General features: G+C 41.5%; 1 protein-coding gene across 4 annotated transcripts in view; it reads left to right on the forward strand.

The window, feature by feature from the left end:
- SDC2 (syndecan 2) overlaps positions 1 to 14175 on the forward strand; it is a 116344-nt gene extending 102169 nt beyond the window's left edge. For all 4 annotated transcript variants that reach the window (XM_011978673.1, XM_011978675.1, XM_011978674.1 and 1 more), the window contains 3 exons: positions 5294 to 5427; positions 10775 to 10910; positions 11817 to 14175. In XM_011978673.1, the coding sequence (XP_011834063.1) occupies positions 5294 to 5427; positions 10775 to 10910; positions 11817 to 11980 (434 nt within the window). In that variant the 3' untranslated portion in view covers positions 11981 to 14175. The remainder of the gene's footprint in view (positions 1 to 5293; positions 5428 to 10774; positions 10911 to 11816) is intronic.
- Positions 14176 to 21716: the final 7541 nt, after the last annotated feature.

Here is a 21716-nt window from a genome sequence, read left to right on the forward strand (position 1 = left end):
AACAGATGGGGCTGGGGGTACCTTATATAAAACAGAGAGAATAAGTTCTTAGATTAAGAATAATTTAATGTGGTGTGATCCCCGGTTGTCTTGTCTTCTCCCAGTCAGTTTCCAGAACACTGGCAGTCTGTCCTTTTACCCTCTGGGTAGGGGACTGAGAGGCTCCCCTCTGGGAAGCTGGACCAATTCAGAGAGTGGCCTGGAAGCTCTCCAGTGAAACATACAGCTCTATATTACAACGAATAAAACTGCAATGAGAAGTGAAAAATTTCAGTCAAGGGGATGATGCCCACATTTGACACACCTCTCCTGTGTGCTCAAAGCTTCTAGTCCGCTTTTCAATGTTTGCCTCTTCAGTATAAAAAGGCGACCAAGGCTCCCGAGACATATAGGAAAAACTTGTAGCATGAGAGAAAGAGAAGCCCCCAAATTGGGAGAGGACAGCCACTTCCAGGAAGAAGAAAATTTACAGAAAAACATAGTAAATTCAGAGAGAAAAGCAGATGTTCAAACAATGGCACAAAAGCAGAATACTATAAAACAGGAACGTTCTGAGAGTTCTTAGAGTGTGGGACTGTCACGTCAAAAATGAAAAGCTCATTTAGAAGGTGAGAAGACACAGAGGGTATTCATTCATTGAGGAAGTATTTCTTAGTCACTCAGTACATGGGGGAACAGGCACCATTCTAGGTTCTAGGGACACTTCAGTAAATAAAATCTAACAATGTTTTCTCTGGTGATAGGATAATTGTATGTATTCCTTTATGTATTTCTGTGTTTCCAAATTCATATTTACAAATGTATTTGAAAAAGTATTATTTTTGTAAGTTGTCTTAGTCCATTCAGGTTGCTATAGCAAAATACTTTGAGTAATTTATAAATTTATTGGTCTCAGTTCTGGAGGCTGGGAAGTCAAAGATCAAGGCACAGCAGATTTGGTGTCTGGCGAGGGCTTTCTCTCTACTTTTTAGGTGGTGCCTTCTTGCTGCGTTCTCACGTGGCAAAGGGAACAGTGTCCCTCAAGCCTCTTTCAAAAGGGCACTAATTCCATTCCATGAGGGCCCTGCCGCCATGACCTGCTCACCTCCTGAAGTCCCTCTTCTTAATACTGCTGCATTGGAGATTAGGTTTTGACACATGGATTTTGGGGAGACACATTCATACCATAAGTAAAAGAAAATGTTGTTTTAAAAAAGAAAATAAGGCTGGGTGTGGTGGGTCACGCCTGTAATCCTAGCACTTTGGGAGGCTGAGGTGGGTGGATCACTTGAGGTCAGGAGTTCGAGACCAGCCTGACATTGCGAAACCCCATCTCTACTAAAAATACAAAAATCAGCCAGGTGTGGTGGCGCATGCCTATAATCCCAGCTACTTGGGAGGCCGAGTCAGGAGAATCACTTGAACCCAGGAGGCGGAGGTTGTAGTGAGCTGTGATTGCGCCATTGCACTCCAGTCTGGGTGACAAGAGCGAAATTCCTTCTCAAAATAAATAAAAAATAACAAAAATAAAATAAAATAAAATAAGAGAGTGAGCATAGGAACATAGAGACAGAAACAGTGCCCTGATGGAGAGATCAAGGAAGGCTTCAGAGAGGGGGTGATATTGATGCTGTACTTGATAGTGTGATCTGGAGTTTCCCAGGTGGAAATAGGCCTTGGAGTAGTCTACTTCAGACAGGGAGAACAGTGGGACCTGAAGGAGGAGGTATTCAGTGGGGCTCCCAGATTTCTGGTTCAAACGAAAGAGTTAATGTTTTTAATAAAGATACTGAAAGCAGAAGAGCCATCTGAGACAGATTGCCCATCTATCTCTACCTTTTTTTTTTTTTTTTGAGACGGAGCCTCACTCTGTCCCCCAGGCTGGAGTGCAGTGGTGGGATCCCAGCTCACTGCAGCCTCCTCCTACCGGGTTCAAGCAATTATCCTGCCTCAGCCTCCCATAGCTGGGACTACAGGTGCCCGCCACCACACCTGGCTAATTCTTTGTATTTTTAGTAGAGACGGGGTTTCACCGTGTTAGCCAGGATGGTCTCGATCTCCTGACCTCATGATCTGCTGGCTTCGGCCTCCCAAAGTGCTGGGATTACAGGCGTGAGTCACTGTGCCTGGCCCTGCCTCTAACTTTGAAAGTGCCAGCTTTAGGGGGATTTACTATTTTACAAATCTCTTCCCTCATACAGATTCATCCCACTTCTAGATTGATGACTCATCTTGGTAATTCCTGTGAAACAAGGGGGTCTTTAAAAGCCCTAGATTGAAATTTTTCATTTCTCATTGATGTTTTATTCTTTGTAAGAAAATGATTCATTATAGGAATGAATTAAGCATACTATATATAAAATGTTGATAGATAATTAGGTCAGCTGATAAAACAGCATTATATTTCTGGACCCATCATTATTAATGACCTCTGTTTACATAACAGTTTATGTAGAGTGCTTTAAATGTGTATCGTGTCTGTGAGATACGTATTTGTGATATATATGTACCTTCATGGGTTAGTTATTATTAGCCCCATTTTACAGATGAAGAAACCAAGACTCAAGTATTACTTGCCTAAGAGTACAGAGCTAATAAATGCCAGAACGAGTACTAGGTTTGTTTGCTTTTTTAATACCAAACCCTGTATTTATTCCAACATGCCCTGCCATTTCTTCTGTATAGTAATGAATATATATGTTTTGAAATTAAAGGAGACAGTTGATTAATTAAGAAATGAACCAGCCAGGAGCCAGGCACAGTGCCTCATACCTAAAATCTCAACACTTTGGGAGACCCAGAAGGGAGGATCCCTTGAGCTCAGGAGCTCGAGACCAACCTGGCAACATAGTTGAGACCGCATCTCTACAAAAAAAAAAAGTAATAATTATTTTTTAATATTAGCTGGGCACAGTGGCACATATATTTGGTTCCAGCTACTCAGGAGGCTGAGGTGAGAGCATTGCTTGAGCCCACAAGTTTGAAGCCACAGTGAGCCATGGTCGCACCCCTGCACTCTGGCCTGGGTGACAGAGCAAGAAAAGAAAATGAAAGAAATGAACCATAGCCATCGCACGTGTTTTCAGCCTGTTACCTGTTGTTTTCTCACCTGCTTATTGCATTGATATGATTCTGTGGAAAATACCCATTTTCTTTTGTTTGAAGAATTTAGAGGTATTTGTCATTCATTGAGGAAGCCTGATTAGTTTGAGTTACAGAGTTGGAGTTCGTTTGAGTTGTTACAAATTTGACAAATGATCCACTTGAAAGGAATTTGTATTTGAATGTCAGAAATTCTCAAATGCTATTCTAGTGAAAAGGCAACAACAACAAACAAAAATCATGCTCAGATAGGTAGAAAGTCACTTGTTGAACAAATACCAGATCAGAGCTCATTATGTCTTAGACACTGTGTTAGGCACTCAGGGGCCTATTAGGGAGAAGGCAGGTACAGCGGTTCATGGAAAGGTCGTAGTGACTTGGATTGCAGTGGTGGCCCTGGAACTGTAGAAAGGTGTTAAGAGTGGAGGGATAATAAGAAGATAAGATTGATAGGACTGGGTAATGGATTCAAAAACAAGGTGAGGAAGAGGAAGTCAGAGTTTTGGTGTGTAGGAACAGAGGGTTTCAGTCACCACAAGGTCACACGGGGAGAATACATAGGGACCGTAAGTTCTGGTTTGGACATGTTCAGAGGTGTGTTGTACCTTTGAGTCATTCAAGTGAAAATGCCAGGAAGGCCACTGGATATGAGTCTGACTTTGAGAGGGGTGGTAAAAGCCGATGATGTAAATTTAGGTATCATCTGTGCTTAGCTCATTTATTGACATTTATTGACATTGTAGACATGGATGAGGGAGAAAGTATAGAGTAAGAAGAGGCCTAGGGACAGCCCTTCAGATACTCTTTGATATTTGATGTTCAGGTAGAGGAGGATAAACCAGGAAAGGAGACTTAGAATAGCCAGAGAGCTGAAGGGGGAAGCCAGGAACTCATAGGAACCCAAAGAAATAGGGTTCATCAGGAAGCAGATGGCACCTGACAGTGTGCAGTAGTGCTAGGAAGTTCTACTAGAGGAAGGCGAGTCTGAGAACTGCCATTGGGTGCTGTGGATACTGGTGACCTTAACAAAACAGTATTAATAGTGATGACAGGGAGAATGCTCCTGGAAGGAGTAGAATGCAGAGTGGAGAAGATGGTGAGGACGAGAGCTAGTGAGTATCCACCCCCATTGGAAAAAATCTGCCTGTGAAACCAGGAGAGAGCCGGGCACGGTGGCTTACGCCTGTAATCCCAGAACTTTGGGAGGTTGAAGTGGGTGAATCACAAGGTCAAGAGACCGAGACCATCCTGGCCAACATGGTGAAACCCTGTCTCTCTAAAAATACAAAAAATTAACTGAGTGTGATAGCATGTGCCTGTAGTCCCAGCTACTTGGGAGGCTGAGGCAGGGGAACCGTTTGAACCTGGGAGGCAGAGGTTGCAGTGAGCCGAGATTGTGCCACTGCACTCTATGGAGCCTGACGACAGGGTGAGACTCCGTCTTAAAAAAAAAAAAAAAAGAAAAGAAACAAAAACAAAACAAAACAAAAACCCAGGAGAGTGGGCAGGAACTCACATGAAATAAAAAGTCAGCCATAGGAGAGTTTTCCTGTTTTGTATTTTGTCTTGTTGTGAGTTTTTTTTTTTTTTTTTCTTTTGAGGCAGAGTCTCACCCTGTCCCCCAGGCTGGAATGCAGTGGCGTGACCTCTGCACACTGCAACGTCCGCCTCCCGTGTTCAAGCGATTCTCCTGCCTCAGCCCCCCGAGTAGCTGGGATTACAGGCGTGCGCCACCACACCCAGCTAAATTTTTGAATTTTTAGTACGAGATGGGGTTTCACCATGTAGGCTGGGCTGGTCTTGATCTCCTGACCTCGTGATCCTAGCTCTCCTCCGCCTCCCAAAGTGCTGAAATGACAGGCGTGAGCCACCGCGCCCAGCCTGTTGTATTGATATTTGGAGCATGTTTCAGTGTAGATGGGAAAAAATCTTGTCAAGCAGGGAGAGAAGGAACATGCAAGTGAAAGAACTGCTGCTTGAGTGTTGAGGATAATAATATTAAAGAAAAACCTGCTAGGCTACCCACAGACACCTTTGAAATCACTTCTTCATCGTGGTGAAGACCACAGGAAGCTTTGTGCTGAAGTCTTAAGGAGCCAGCATTTTGAAAGAATGTGATTCTGTCAGTGTCAACCTCAGGCAATAGTGCCTGATAATGGAGACATCTGTGTCATATTCGCCATACTCAGTTCATCTTCACTTACTTTTCCAGGAGCTGATGAGGATGTAGAGAGTCCAGAGCTGACAACATCTCGACCACTTCCAAAGATACCGTTCACTAGTGCTGCTCCAAACGTAGAAACCACGACGCTGAATATACAGAACAAGATACCTGCTCAGACAAAGGTGTGTTCTATTTTCCATTGCATTGCATTAACAGGTTATTATAAATGCTCCACTTTACTGACTGTACACACAGTCCCTTTTTTATTATTTTCTTCTTTTTTGGAGCTGCCCATCATGAACTATGTACACAACAGTTCTTTTAAAAGGCCCCACTTAAAATTGTATAAGGACAACTGGTCTTAATGGTGGTGTTATAAATGGCTCCTCCTTACGCTTTTTGATCACTTTGGCATTTACCCACGTATGATTTCTGTCGTCCTGGCTCAAATTATATACAACTATTTTTCACATGGCCCTCCTTCTTAAGGAACATCTGAAGCCCAGTTAAGAAGTAAAGCCCTGTTTCTTTGGTTTCCTGGTTTGTAGGTTACGTAATTAGAAGACTCCAGGTCACATCTTGAGATGGTCCTAGTCTCACTAAGTCATTTCTCAGTCTTCTTAGGCCTGTCATCAGTAGTATGTAATCCTTGACCTCTCTCGATGTTGATGAACCTGGGTCCATCTGTATATATTCATTTTGAGAGCTGACTTATTCCGAATAAGAACTTTGGCGTTAGACCTGAGTAAAGTGACCAGCTAATGAAAACTTGGAGCTTGTGATTTTGACCTTGTTAATATTGTAGTTAGCTGACCATCCACTAATAGGTAACCCACTGAAGTCAGAACATGCATATTAAAGTCTGGCAAAGACCTACGTTTCAAATCCTGGATCCAGTCATGTTTCTTAGCTTCTGAACCCATTTCCTATGGGCTGTGAAGAAGATGAAATGCGAGTGCAGGTAGCATGGCACCTGAGACATAGTCACCATTCTGTAAGCATTAACTGAATTTGGTGGAGCAGAAGAGACCAAGCCAGTTCACCAAATGAGCATGTGTAATAACTGTAGTGGTAGACTTCGCAGTCAGTGCAGGGGTAACATACGGCTTATGAAAACTCAGAAGCACAAGCATCCCCTTTTGGAGCTCACCCATCTGTTGATTAGAAATGAGATGCTGCCAAGCTTTAGCAGCAGACAGGATATGGATATGGAAGGCTGTTTGATGAAGGTGGCGACGGGCCTTCCTTAGAGTAAGAATCATCCCCTCTTCAGGCAGGAATGCATGTGGGCTTTTCTTACCCTTGCCCCAGAGTACCTTTGTTCTTCCTCCTCTTCCTCCATCCTCCCAGTGCATGTGACTGGAATGGTGAATGGCACAGCTGGACGGGTCTCCACAAATGTGGAACAGCCAGGAAGCCAGCCCTGTCCAAATTGAAGTACTCTCTGTAGGACCAAGAAGAGTCAATTACTGTTAGTGGTAGACTTCACAGGCCAGGCGGTAGGAAGGCAGGGAGAGAGCCCTATGAGAACTGAGAGCGACTCACCTGGCATATGCTGGATCCCTGCATAGAAGCTACTGTATCAATGTATAGTTGAGTGAATGAAACAAAAAAAGAAAGGGAGAAATGAAAAGTGTAGGTGCAGTTGGTGGTAGGATGACTGAATGCCTCAAAGTGTGTGTGTGGCACAGTTATCTACTATCTACTAAATATGCATTTGGCTCTTACCACATTTTTATTTGACCACTTCTCTTGACTAAGTCTGCTGAAGTCAGAGACAATTAGGACTCACTAGCTTGAGGGAAGAAACTCTCCTGGGTGAGTTTTGGCTTGTAGTGATAGAGAGTTGTATCCTAAGCAAGACTTAATTTGACATAGAGTTCTGGTTTGTTAACAACAATGAATCGACCACTAATTTATGTTTTTAAAAATTGGTTTTAAGGAAGTAATTGCATCAGATCAAGATAAAAAATATAGAACTTTGGCAGGTGAACTTAAAAATTAAGGAGCCCAAACTATTTTAATACTTCTATATTCTTACTATCATTTGTGTTCAATGTAGTAATAATAAAAATTCATCCATTTATGGGAGATTTATTGAGTGCTATTCATTGTGTGTCGAACACTGTTCGCAGCACTGATAATGATAATATTGATCATGAATAACATGAATAATAATGGTTAAATTTTTCATTTTGGTCTTTATGTGGTACAGCCGAATTGAACATTGCCTCTAGGATACCATTAGTGTAGATTTTGCTTTTGAATCGGTCTCACAGTGGCATTAATGTCACTGTTACAGATATCCTCTCTAGTTTGTTATAAATTTAAGTGACTAAAATGCAAAAAAAGGAATCTCATTATTTGTTTGAGCAGAGCATCACTCATAAGCTTTTACTTCTGTTCCATTTCCATGGCATCCAAACAACCAGACATGGATGTGGCAGATCTTGGCCTCATTTAATCATCCCTGCTGCCTTTTTGCAGATTGATTTTGCACATACATTCATACAAGAGTTAAGGTATTTCAGATTAGTTCCATATTACAAAATGGTTTCTTCTTAGTCAAGCCTCTGCTTCCATACGATAAAACATTTTGACTTGAAAAATGAATTTTCTACCCAGAGCCGCTTGAGGCTTGTGCACTTCCAGCTGCAGGGCGGCTCCAGTTATGTGGAGTCCTTCAGTCCCCATACTCTCAGATCCCTGGATTGCACGCTTTGTTCAGCCTGCCGGATCAGAAGCTGAGTCAGAGGAAACTGAAAAGATCAACTCTCTTAAATGACTTTAGGGACCCAAAAATCCCATGGTGAAACCATATGATTTGTAATAACAATGGAACAAAGATGATGTGGATATGGACAAATTAAACTCAGTCTCTCATATTACAGTGACTGCTTATGTCCATTTCATTTCTCACCAGAACTTGTTTACCTCTCTCCTTAGTCACAAACCTGAGTATTCACCTATTTGATATTTCTCTTCCCTTTTCTAACCTGTGATAGTAAAGCAGTACTAATGAGCAGTGAAAAGGTTTCTAGACTAGAACCCAGATAACCCATTCTCTGATCTGTTGTCCGTCCTTCCACCAGGCAGCCAATTAATGATGGGCTTTTCATAAGAAGAATAGAAAAAATTCAGGAAAAATACTGCCAATGAGCTGCTCTCTTCTGCTTTTTTTTGGTACCCGAAGGCCTGGGAAGGCCTATCATATTTTCTTCTCTCATAGTAATAGAGAGGACTGTGACCTTTTCAGTGCATATTGTGCACCAGTGCAATGAACATTTTTCTATGGCCTCTGCTTTTTGTAAAGCATAGCAGGTTGAGGTTTAGATAGTACAGAGTTTCTTGCAACTTGAGAACGACAATTACTCTTTATTGTACTTTATTACATACCACCTTCAGTGGAAGCCTAGCTTTCTGCTCACTGAGACAGGGACCTACTGATCTTACATACCCTAGAGTACAAATGAATCCACCTGGTCTAGCTTATGGTCCTTCCTAGCAATGAGGGTGGCCTTAAGGTGCAGAAAAGAAGTATGATGTCGTCAGGGTCCCACAGGAGCTACTGGCACAGCCCAAGAAGGTGAGGTCTTTTCTTCTTACACTCTTTAAGCCTCTAGACTTAACTAGCAGGCCGCCATTTTGGATGAACTCTAGCCTTCAGAAAGCAATCAGTTGCTTTGCTGAGCCATGGTATGTTAGACTCTGGGGATCCTGATGAAGGTGGTAGGAAGCTCTCAGGAACTTATGAAGAGTAGTAGAGCTGAGGATTATTGTCTGCAGTCTTTTTTTTTTGAGACAGGGTCTCACTCTGTCACTCAGGCTAGAATGCAGTGGCACAATTATAGCTCACCCCAGCCTCCAACTCCTGGAATCAAGAGATCCTCCACAGGTACACAGCACCATGCCTGGCTAATTTAAAAAATGTTTTTGTAGAGATGAGGTCTGAGCATGTTGCCCAGGTTGGTCTCGAATGATCCTCTCACCTCAGGCTCCCTACCCAGCCACATTTCGTCTTTAAACCTCAATGAAGTTGACAGTGTTTTCATCAGTGATGTTGTCCAACAAGAACTTCAGACTGTTAGAGAATGAACAACTCCTTTGAATGGGACTTCTCTAACCCACTGGTTCTCAAACTATAGAATTGTCTGGAGAACTTAAATAGCAATAAAAATCAGTGCCAGCTACATAGTGCCCTGTACAGCTCAGAAGTGAAGGAGTAAGGAGAATTGGGACAGTGCTGTTGGATTGGAGCAGTCAGAGGGAGATGGTGACCTGAAGTCAGACCAATTGAAATGGAACCTCTGGTAGGAGGCCTGTATTTTTTTCATAGAAAGATTGGGGACCACTGAACTACAGCACAGATGTTAAGAATCATTTTTGATGGTGAAGAGGTGGTGGAAATGGCCTCACAGGGTTTTCTGCTGGGAGTAAGTGGTGGATTGGGTGAGGACTGGAAGCTACCCAACACATGCAGTTCTGAGGTCGAAGCAGGATGGGAGCTGGGGTATGATGTGCTGGCCACCTTAACAAAGCTGTGGAAATGAGACCCCAAGGGAAGAAGTTACTGTGAGAGCAAGATGGAGGCAAATTGACAGTGCTGTGACATGGATAACATATGATAAGAAATGCGTCGAAATAGATAACTTGGGAACACCCCAAAATACAGCACCATTAATGGGAATAGAAAAGGAGGCTGATCCGATTCAGCAGTGAATTAATTACTACTTAGACTTGACGAGTAGAGTTAAAGGTGGTACAGTCAACAGTTAATGTCCTGCAGGCTGCTGACTTGTTGGGAATAATGCTGACTAGAGATGGCGGCTGTGAGAGGTATTCCCATAGATTTCTACTTGAGCATTGTGCAGTGTCTGAGACCCTGTGAGTGTCGTTCATTAGACAGGTGAGGAAATCCAGGTGGAGAAAAGAAGTATGATATGATCAGGGAGGAGCTACTTGCACAACCCAAGTCCCCGGAAGTCCTGGTCCAGGGTTTGCTGAAGGTGATATGACTAGGGGGAAGCATTAGGGGTAAGGCTTGAGGGTTGCTCCCTGCAGAGTGGGGACAGGAAAAGCCCAGTCAGGCATGAGAGAATATCTGAAAGGGAGCTGTTGTCATCGTGCCCTGTGTAGTTGAGAAGTGAAGGAGTAAGGAGAACTGGGGCAGTGCTGTTGGGTTAGAGCAGTCGGAGGGAGATGGTGACCCGAAGTTAGAAGAGTGGTGAGAAAGTAGAGATCTTAGGAAATGTCCACTAAAACAACCTCACCATGTCCTTAGCATTATTAGGAACTCACTAGCTCTCTGACTTGCCTGATCATGCGGTCGGTGTTACGCAAAACCATGAACTACATGGGTCCATCATGACACTCACCCATTGCTATAAACATCACACAAGTGATTATTCCAACTATTTCCTAAACTCATTCTTTGGGGGAATAAAAAGGAATTTTGGAGTATACTCATTATTTCTTCCTTCCAGCACATTTTCTTAAATCAGTGTAATCTTTCCCTGTTTCCCATACCAGTCACCTGAGGAAACTGATAAAGAGAAAGTTCACCTCTCTGACTCAGAAAGGAAAATGGACCCATCTGAAGAGGATACAAATGTGTATACTGAGAAACACTCAGACAGTCTGTTTAAACGGACAGAAGTCCTAGCAGGTGAGTATCCTGGTGGGTGTCAGGTGGGAGGGTGCCTGTATAGGCTTCTGTTAGTCTAAGTGATATTCAGAAGTGCAGCAAAGCTTGCTGTCACCTTTCTGCTGAAAGCAGTCTTGCGGATGCTTGCTTCTACAGCGAGAAGCAAGAGGCTCAGCAAACATTGTCTTTATTGTCCACCAGCTCCTTCAGCCATCGTGCAGGGGATGGGAGGTAGCCTAAAAGAGGGAAAGTTAACATCTGAATTGATCCAGAACAACTGGATGTAGAGAGATGGCAGAGTGTGAAGATCCATCAGTCTTGCTCGAAGGCGTTCCACATTTCAAAATAAAGAGAAGGAAAAGTTCTTTAGGGGGAAGGCAGTTCACATATGTACTGCCCACGGTGTTAAGAACGTTATTTCTATTTTAACTTAATTGGATGGAAGTGCACATATTTTAAAGGGGAAAATTTTCAAGATTTAGGAACACTTGATAGTCTCAAGTCCAAGAATAGAAATAAATTTGCATGCTTTTTTCATATATACTCTTTAAAATTTTAAGTCAATTACACTATGTTTTGTGTTGAAAAAAGCAATTAGAAAATTAGAATATGAAATGTGAGTTCTGAAAAGACAAAAGTAGTTTTCAAGTATGGAATGAGTGAAGATCAAGGCCAGCTTTTTCTTATTGAGGTTTTTGGGTGGTATTGTTAACACTAACCGAAGAAATTACTGTACCTTCCTGAGGAGTTTGAGATTTGCATAGTTACCAGGTTGCTTCATTGAATCTAGTTTTTTTTTTTTTTTTTTTACTGGGGTTTTCAAATTAAGCCTTTTAGAAAAATGTAAGCAGATTGGGCTTGACAATAAAGCTAACGTCTGCAACCCTTGAATCTCTTCTAAAGTCATCTTCCTTTTGATTGTTTCAGCTGTCATTGCTGGTGGAGTTATTGGCTTTCTCTTTGCAATTTTTCTTATCCTGCTGTTGGTGTATCGCATGAGAAAGAAGGATGAAGGAAGCTATGACCTTGGAGAACGCAAACCATCCAGTGCTGCTTACCAGAAGGCACCTACTAAGGAGTTTTATGCTTAAAACTCCAACTTAGTGTCTCTATTTATGAGATCACTGAACTTTTCAAAATAAAGCTTTTGCATAGAATAATGAAGATCTTTGTTTTTTGTTTTTTTCATTAAAGAGCCATTCTGGCACTTTAATGATAAAATCCCATTGTATTTAAAACATTTCATGTATTTCTTTAGAACAACATAAAATTTAACATCTGCAGTGTTCTGTGAATAGCAGTGGCAAAATATTCTGTTATGAAAACCCTCGATGTTCACGGAATTGGTTTAAACTTTTATGCGCAAATCAAAATGATTGTCTTTTTCCTATGACTCAATGATGAAAGCTGTTTCATTTGTGTCAGCATGTCTCAGATTGACCTTACCAAGTTGGTCTCACTTTGTTAATTTATCTGTTGTCGCCCTCCTCTCCTCTGCCCTCCCTTCTTGTGCCCTTAAAACCAAACCCTATGCCTTTTGTAGCTGTCATGGTGCAATTTGTCTTTGGAAAATTCAGATAATGGTAATTTAGTGTATATGTGATTTTCAAATATGTAAACTTTAACTTCCACTTTGTATAAATTTTTAAGTGTCAGACTATCCATTTTACACTTGCTTTATTTTTCATTACCTGTAGCTTTGGGCAGATTTGCAACAGCAAATTAATGTGTAAAATTGGATTATTACTACAAAACTGTTTAGTCATATCTATCTAATCAGATCTTCTTTTGGGAGGATTTGATGTAAGTTACTGACAAGCCTCAGCAAACCCAAAGATGCTAACAGTATTTTAAGAAGTTGCTGCAGATTCCTTTGGCCACTGTATTTGTTAATTTCTTGCGATTTGAAGGTACGAGTAGAGGTTTAAAGAAAAATAAGTTTTTGTTCTTAAAAATGCATTTAAGTTGTAAACGTCTTTTTAAGCCTTTGAAGTGCCTCTGATTCTATGTAACTTGTTGCAGACTGGTGTTAATGAGTATATATAACAGTTTAAAAAAAAGTTGGTATTTTATAAGCACAGACAATTCTAATGGTAACTTTTGTAGTCTTATGAATAGACATAAATTGTAATTTGGGAACATAAAAACTACTGAATAAATCATGTGGCCTAATATTGAAAATGTCACTGTTATAAATTTTGTACATTTTTGATCAAATGTACATCTCCCCTTTGCTAACGGCCGTCTGCTCTCAAGGATGACGTGGGTTTGATTTCTAAGTGTTCCACAGCGTCTGTAAATCAAGACCAAAGAGCCTGTCGATAAGACTGTTTATTACTGAATTGGCCAGAGGAAATCTGAATGTATTATCCTGTGTGTGTCTAGGTAGAGATATTGGAAGGCTGCCAGGGAATTTTGAAGTTTGCAACCTTTATTGAATAGCTGATGGCAATATTAAGACAGATGCCTGCTTTTGCAAATAACTTCTGAGACTCTAAATTCCAAAGATCTGAAGGGGGCTTTCCTGATGTTGGTATCTAAGGCTTAGGCCTATAGATTGATTTACCTTTGCAACTGTGCTCCAAGTGTCTACTGAAGCTTAACCGAAGAACTAATAAGTGGACTACAATAGCTCACGTTACAGGGAAGGAGGGTAGGCAAGGAGGCTCTGTGTGTTAAAATGAGGGCCTCACTGCTTTAGGATTGAGTGGCTGGAAAGAGTGATGCCTGGGGAAGGAGATGGAGGTATGAGGGTACCCTGGCTGGTACTTTCTGTACTAAACATTTCCTTTTTCTATTTTACCATTAATTTTGTTTTAAACTGTGAGCCATCCAAGTAGGAAGACAGCAAAAAAAGCAACTTTTCCAACATACAATTTACTTTTAATAAAGTATGAATACTTCATTTTGAGAGCATTCCCTGGAATTGCCACAGAATTCATTAGAAACATTTTTTAAGCAACACTTGGAACAGTGTTTACTTAAATCCTTAATGGCCTTAATTAATTCTCAAATTCCTGCCCCATCACGTACAGAGTCAATTCACTTCAGAGTGACCAAAAGGAAACAGTGCTTTCTAAAGCCACGCAGTGTCCCTCAATTACAGAGGGTAGGAACGGTTATACCTCTAACTGTGCAAAGCAGAGTGAAATTCAATTCATAGAATAACAACTGCTTGGAATATCCGTGCCAGGAAAAGAAAAATTTCTGGCAAATATTTTGTCACTGCTGTAAAGCAAAATATTTGTGAAAGTGCCAAAATAAAGTCTGTCATGCCAAAAGTAAATCATTGTATAGACTGACATCCAGTTTTCTTCAACTGTACACTTTCTGCTTAGTTTTTATTTTTAAGATGCAGTAATTAATACTATAAAAAGTGTTAGTAATGATTACTGAGTTCAGGAAAATTTTGGTAAAATGTAAATATTAAAGCCAATGTGAAAATTTCCTGTTTCCTTAACCACATGTAAATGATTTCCCTTGAGTGAATACAGCTTTGTGTTTGAGAGACTTGAAATATTCACACTGTCCCATTTTCAGCCCGTAGGGGGAATAGGAAGCACTTGGGTTTTATTTTTGTTTTTCATGTTCAGCTGCAGGTGGGTGCGTAGTACCTGAATTTCAGGATTAGGACCTGTTTAATAAAAGTGAACAACATTATAAAAATTGCCATCTCTTAAGGATTGATAGTTTCACATCAAATGTTTAGTGAATTTTTGTTAATGCACTTTTTTGCAAGTTAGACAAAATGTACTTGTTATGGATATAGTCTGTTAGGTCTAGGAGAGTAAGCTAATTAAATAGAATACAATTACCTTCTTCAAGTGTCCCTAAAGAGACTACTGTGTCCTACTTCATAGTTTTAAGGAGCTTTATTTCTTCAATATGTTAGACATTTTGAAACATCAAGGAAAGATACTAGGTGAGCAAAAATATAAAACCTAGAAATATTGTGGGGTTAATTTTATAAGTGTGATCTTTATAGTGTTATTTCGATTACATAAGGGGGTGGTAGAGAAAAGAATATTTTTAAACATATTTGATAGTACCAAAAAAGGGAACAACTTCGAGCAACGCTATCTCTAATGTGAATTTCTAAATTCTAAGCTCGCAGCAGACATCGGTGAGACCCTAAGAGGTTTCCAATTAAAATTAAGCCAGATGATAAATGGAGTAATCTGAATTGAGTGATCCCTAAGGTTTTTTTCAGGTCTAGTATTTTATGACAATAGTGAAATTTGAGACTTGGCCATTTCTGGGGAGTTACATTAAGTCAGCACAAAAAACTTTAAAAGGGTAAAACAACATCTTTTAGTGGTGAAAACAGTTTCCAGAATCACTTCTGTCCCACTCTATCTCCAAACTCTGGGTGACTTCACTCTTACGGTTTATGGTTGTAAAGTGTCATTTATTTTTGTTTATCTGCTGCACATGATCTTTAGCAGGGCCTTTTCTGAGCATGGAATCGTGACAACTTTGAGAGCAACTTGGTTTCCTGCGAATTAGCTGGAAGGGTGTAACCCAAGCTGTCAGCCCAATCCACAAATAGCAGAGTGAAATGTTAGGCTTTGGTGCTTCAGAGATGCTGAGTGCAAGATGCATTTATTCCAGTTTTGTTGGCACAATAGCATTCAAAAAACAAATGCTTGTATGTGCAATCCATCAGAAGTTCAATCAACAAGTATTTGCCTACTGACTATGCACTGGAAACTTCAAGCATTAGAAGGTATGGTGGTGAACCACATAGACAAGGACCCGGCTCACGTGGAGCTTTCATGAACTTGGTGTGGGTTGCAGAGTGGAAATAAAATCAATAAATGAAACTAACAAATGGAAATTATCAGTTGGTAATTTCCACAATGGACACAATACAATATAAGCTGACATGTGGGACAGAAGGGCTGTAACAGTCCGGAGAGGCTAGGTATGCTATGGTAACAATCTGAAAGTCTCAGCAACTTAAAACAGCAAAGATTTCTTTCTTGCTCCACTCTGTGTCCTACTGGTTGATGGGGAGCTGTGCTCTGGATAATTGTCATCCCCTCTCCAGGGCTCAGGCTGATGGAGTAGCCATTATCTGAAACACTGGTGGTCACTCTGGTAGAAGGAAAAAGGGTGAAGCACACAGTGGGATCTTAAAGATTCCACCCATACTTAATTTGCCAAAGCAAGTCATATGGCCACATCTCATGTCCAGGGTGCAGAGAAGTGCAATCTTACTTTGTGCCCGGAAGGAGAGAGATGGGATATTTGTGAGCAGCCATCATTACTACTACAGCTGAGTCAGCAAAGATCTCTGAGAAGAAAAGCCCTGAGTGATGTGTAGCCAGTTGTGCTAAAATCAGGACAAGCATGATTTTAGCTGTGAAAAGATCCTGAAGAGGGAACAAGCTTGGCATGTTGGAGTAACAGGGAGAAGACCAGTAGCTGGTGAGTGGGGAGACAGAGGTAGAAGAGGTGGAAGAAGGGGGCTGAGAAGTGCAATCCCCTCTTAACTGGTCTTCTTCCTCTTTTGTTCCTTTGTATTTTATTTCCCACGAGGAAGCTAAACTGATCTCATTAAGGTAGAAATTAGTTTATGTTGCTTTCTCCAATGGCTCCTATAGCACTTAGAATAAAGCCCCTGCTTCTTACCCTTGCCCTCAAGGTCTGCAGGAACTGCCCCCTGAACAATGCATTATAAGTGGACACAGTGGGAGGTCATTATAGCCACCTAGGGAAGGAATGGTGGTGGCTTGGCCTAAGGTGGTCATAGTGGAGATGGAGAGGAACTGTTTGGGGAGGAACAATCAATAGGTCTTTCTAAAAGGTTGGAAGAAGTAGGAAGTAAAGAAAAGAATCAAAGAGGGCATTGCTATTTTTGACTGAGCAGTGGATGAATCGTTCTGAGAAGGAATACCAAGGGGAATTGGCTGCTAAACCAAGGGTTTGTATTGGGCCATGTTAAATTAGAGAGGACTATTAGACAACCAAGTGGAGGTGTCAGGTGAACAAATTACATGTCAGAATCGAACTCAGAGAAGAGGTCCTCTCTTGGAGCTGGAGATATTAATTTAGGGGAAGTGTTAGTGTTCATTTGCCTGTTGGCACTCTGATTCATTTCCTGCTCTTTCATGCTCTACTCTGCATGGCTTGAGGATGAGTGGATACCAGGAGAGTGGGGTGTGCAAGGTTGACCCACGCAAGCTACATTTCCCAAGCTTCCTTGCCAACTGGCCTCTGGGAAAGTTTGGCCAATGGAAGACACTGGCAAAAGACTGCAGTCAGTAGGAGAGGAAAAGCCAGAGTACTTTCCCCTCTCTTTGCTCTAGGCAACATCTCTACCATGAATGCACTTCCTCTGTAGTTAAATCCCCACCAGGCAAGCCCTCCTCCATGTCCCTAGCTCCCACTATTCCTAAACTCTCATAACTCCACTTTCCTTCTTGGTTTCTCTACCCCTAGGGAGGCATCAACTTCCTGATGTTGGTATTCTCTCTCCAGTTTGCCCTTACAACTTTTCCAACATCTTTGCAACCAACTGGTATTAAATTCTCTCTATTGCGCTACCAGGTGTGGGTTCTGTTTTCCTTCCTGGACCCCTGGTGATGACACAGGAGTGAACAGCATGTAGATGGTATTAAAAGCCGTGGGACTAGATGAGATTATTTGCAGAGGTAAGTACAGTAGCACCCCCCCTTATCCAAAGAAGATACATTCCAAGACCCCTAGTGGGTGCCTAAAACCATGGAGATATCTAGCCCTATACTGTGTGAAAGTTGCTCATACAAATTGGGTCATTTTTTTCATATCCAACCAATTCAGAGTCAAGGAGCCTAAGAGAAGAAGAACGTATGGTATATAACATTGCTCTGAGAATGTAATTCTCTGCAAGCCTGGCTGCTGAAGCTGCCTGTTGTAACCTGAAACTAGTTTTATCAACAGCTACTGAAACAAGCTGCTGTGTCTCTCAGACTAGTTTTACCTACTGCCGTCACTCACCAATCAGAGCTTGCCAGCTCTCCAGTGAACTTTCTTGAAAATGGTGCCAATGAACTGAAAAGCAGTAGGTAACATTTCTCCTTTTTATAAAACCTCCAACCTTCTCTTGTTCTTTGGACATACTGAAGACCACCCAGTCTGTGTGCATTCCTTGAATTTCAATTCTTGCTTCCCATATAAAACATTTTATTTTATTTCTTTTCTTTTCATTTTATTTTATTTTATTTTATTTATTTGAGATGGAGTCTCACTGTCACCCAGGCTGGAGTGCCATGGCGAGATCTTGGCTCACTGCAACCTTCGCCTCCTGCGTTCAAGTGATTCTCCTGCCTCAGCCTCTCAAGTAGCTGGGACTACAGACATGCAGCACCAGGCCTGGCTATTTTTTGTATTTTTAGTAGAGACAAGGTTTTACCATGCTGCCCAGTCTGGTCTCAAACTCCTGACCTCAAGTAATCCACCTGCCTCGACCTCCAAAATGCTGGGATTACAGGCATGAGCCACCAAGCCTGGACTAAAACATTTTAAATTTAGAGATTCATCTCTATATCTTATTTGACTTTGACAATTGTATAAACTATGTTTTTTCCTACACTTACATACCAATGATAAAGTTTGATTTATAAATTAGACACAGTAAGATATGAGCAACAACAATAATAAAACAGAACAATTATAACAATATAGTGTTCACGATTTCACAGACAGAAGATGCATTTTGACCTTAGATCTTAGCAGCCTCAGTATACAATATTTTTCTTTCCTTATAAAGTTGACAACTTTTACCTTTTCACTTAAAGGAAGCACTTTACGGCTTTTCTTAGAATATCTAAATTATCAGCATCACTACTCCTGCACTTTAGGACCATTATTAACCAAAATAAGAGTTACTTGAGCTCAAGCACTGTGGTACTGTGACCATTGATCTGATAACCAAGATGGCTACTCAGTGACTAAGCAGTGGAGAGCGTCTACAGAATAGGGACATGGGACAAAGGGAGGATTCATGTCCCGGGTGGGATACAGCAAAATGGCAGGACATTTAATCACACTACTCAGAACTACATAGAATTCAAAACTTACGAATGAATTGTTTATTTCCAGAATCTTCCATTTAATTTTTTTTTCTTTTTTTGAAACAGAGTCCTGCTCTGTCACTCAGGCTAGAGTGCAGTGGTGCAATCTCAGCTCACTGCATCCTCTGCCCCCACCAGGTTCAAGCGATTCTCCTGTCTCAGCCTCCCGAGTAGCTGGGATTTCAGGCATCCGCCACCATGCCGAGCTAATTTTTGTATTTTTTAGTAGAGATGATGTTTCACCACGTTGGTCAGGCTGGTGTTGAACTCCTGACTTCAGGTGATCCACCTGCCATGGCCTCCCAGAGTGCTGGGATTACAGGCATGAGCCACCACGCCTGGCCTATTTAATATTTTTGGACAGCAGTTGGCCTCAGGTAACTGAAACTGTGGAAAGTGAAATTGCAGGTGGGGGACTACTGCAAATAGAGAAGGATGGTCCTGGGTCTGCCTTCTGGCATTCTGACTATCTTTTTAGGTGAACCAGTACCTGATTCACTATTGAGCACTTGTTTGCCATGTTGGCAGATGCTTAGCAGATAGCACAATCTTTCATTGCAAGGGAGGAAAGTCCCCACAATGCACCACTGACACATTTTTGAGAAAATTAATAGTTAGGTAAAGTATCCTCTTCTACCTGGTCATTAATAACATAAAATCTGAACTGTTTTTAACATAGAACATAGTAGTTGGGTGAAGGAGTAAGAATTATTTGAATATCAGGAAGTGCCACTATTATCTGTGTTTACAATGGGAAGATAGCAAATAAAGCAGTGAGTAATTCTCCCACTTGTAGCTTTGTCCTAGTCATTGAAAGCATGATTTTTGCCAAGCTTAATTACATTCTGCTTCAGTAAATACCAGAGTATGCTTCAATTCCTCTGTAGAGATCAATTGCAGGGATGAGCAGTAAAGAGGGTAAAAATGTAGACAACTTAACTCTGTGTCAGATCCAGGACTTAGAGATCACGAAGTTTCCTTTTCTGATAACCCCACATCTTAGTCCTTTATGCTTTTAGTATCTGTTACCCGTTTTTTTCACTTAGCTCAGTTTTTTCATGTGTAAAATAAAGATAATAATATCTACCACATTGACTTGTGGGAATTCAGTGAGGCAATGGAAGTGATGCACTTAGTACTATATCTGGCCTCTGGGAGATCCTCAATATTCACACCTGTAATCCTAGCACTCTGGGAGACCGAGGTGGGAAGACTGCTTGAGTCCAGAGTTGAGACCAGCCTGGCAACAGAGTGAGACACTGTCTCTACAAAAAACTTTCAAAAAACATTAGTTGGGCATGGTGTCATGAGCCTATTGTCCCAGCTACTTGGGAGGCTGAGGTGGGAGGATCACTGAAGCTCAGGAGACGGAGGCTTCAGTGAGCCATGATGGTACCACTGGACTCCAGCCTGGGCAAGAGAGTGAGATTATGTCTTAAAAAAAAAAAAGATAGTTAATTTATTCTTCTACCAAATGCTTCCTGAGCACTTTGCCGGGCACAATTCCAGTCCCTGGGAAGAGACAGACAATAAAAAATAAGATACATAGTCATGGGCTATATAACATTGTTTGTGTCAATGATGGACTGCATATATGATGGTGGTCTTATAAGATTATATTACCGTATTTTTGCTGTACTCTTTCTAAGTTTATATATCTTTACATATATTAATACTTAATGTTGTGTTACAGTTGCCTGCAGTATTCAGTATGGTAACACGCTGTACAGGTTTGTAACCTAGGAGTCATAGGTTATACCATATAGCCTAGGCATGTAGCGGGTGATGCCATCTAGGTTTATTTAAGTTCATTCTATGCTGTTTGTACAACAACAGAATTGCCCAATGATGCATTTCTCGAAGCATATCCTCATCATTAAGTAACGCATGAGTGACTGTGTGTCAGTGGAAAGGTGACATTTGAGCAGAGTTGAAGGTGGTAAGGGATTGAGCCATGGTGTGTGGGGAAGGGGAACCAGGGCCTTGGGGGATCTGGGAAGCCTTACAGGCAGAAGGAACAGCAAGTGCCAAGGCTTAGAGTGTAGCCAAGGAGCCAGTGAGCTAGAGAGTAGACTGGTGGGTAGTCAGGGTGGTATCCCTGGGCCAGACCGCATATTTATGGCCTTGTACTCATTGTGATGACTTTGGGGAGCAGGATTTTGAGCCAAAACGTGACGTGATCTGACCTGTGCTTAAAATTGGTTCTCAAACCTCGGCAGGGATCAGAATCATCGGTAGGTCTTGTTAAAGCACAGATTTCTTGGCCCCAGCCCTGGAGTTTCTGACTCTGAGAAACTCGTGGGTGGAACCTGAGAATGTGCATTTCCAACAAGTTTCTCAGGTGCAGCGGCTGCTGCTCGAGCAGGAACTTCTTTTTGAGAAGCAGTGCGTCAGAGGGATTACTGTGATTTTACTTGGATTACCATGTTGACAATAGGCTAATTGGAGGTGGCAGAGATGGGCAGAAACACAACAGGGAGACTAGTGAAGCTATCGCGGGACTCAAGGAGAGAGACAATCATGGTGATGGAAGTGGTCAGATTCTAGAGAGCCAGGGTAGCCTCAAAGTCAGGAAATCCAAGTGAATATATAATAAATGGTCTGTTGATGTTACATTACAATATCTGATAACATAATATAATCTGTGTTTTCAAACTTTAGGTCATCCGAGTTGTTGAAGATCGAACCAACCGGATTTGCTAACAAATCCTGGGTGACCCTCTCTTCTTCTTCCAGATGGCCGCACACTCCATAATCCTCTCCTCTTCTC

The sequence above is a fragment of the Mandrillus leucophaeus genome, unplaced genomic scaffold (assembly GCF_000951045.1).
Source record: "Mandrillus leucophaeus isolate KB7577 unplaced genomic scaffold, Mleu.le_1.0 Scaffold198, whole genome shotgun sequence".
Taxonomy (NCBI): domain Eukaryota; kingdom Metazoa; phylum Chordata; class Mammalia; order Primates; family Cercopithecidae; genus Mandrillus; species Mandrillus leucophaeus.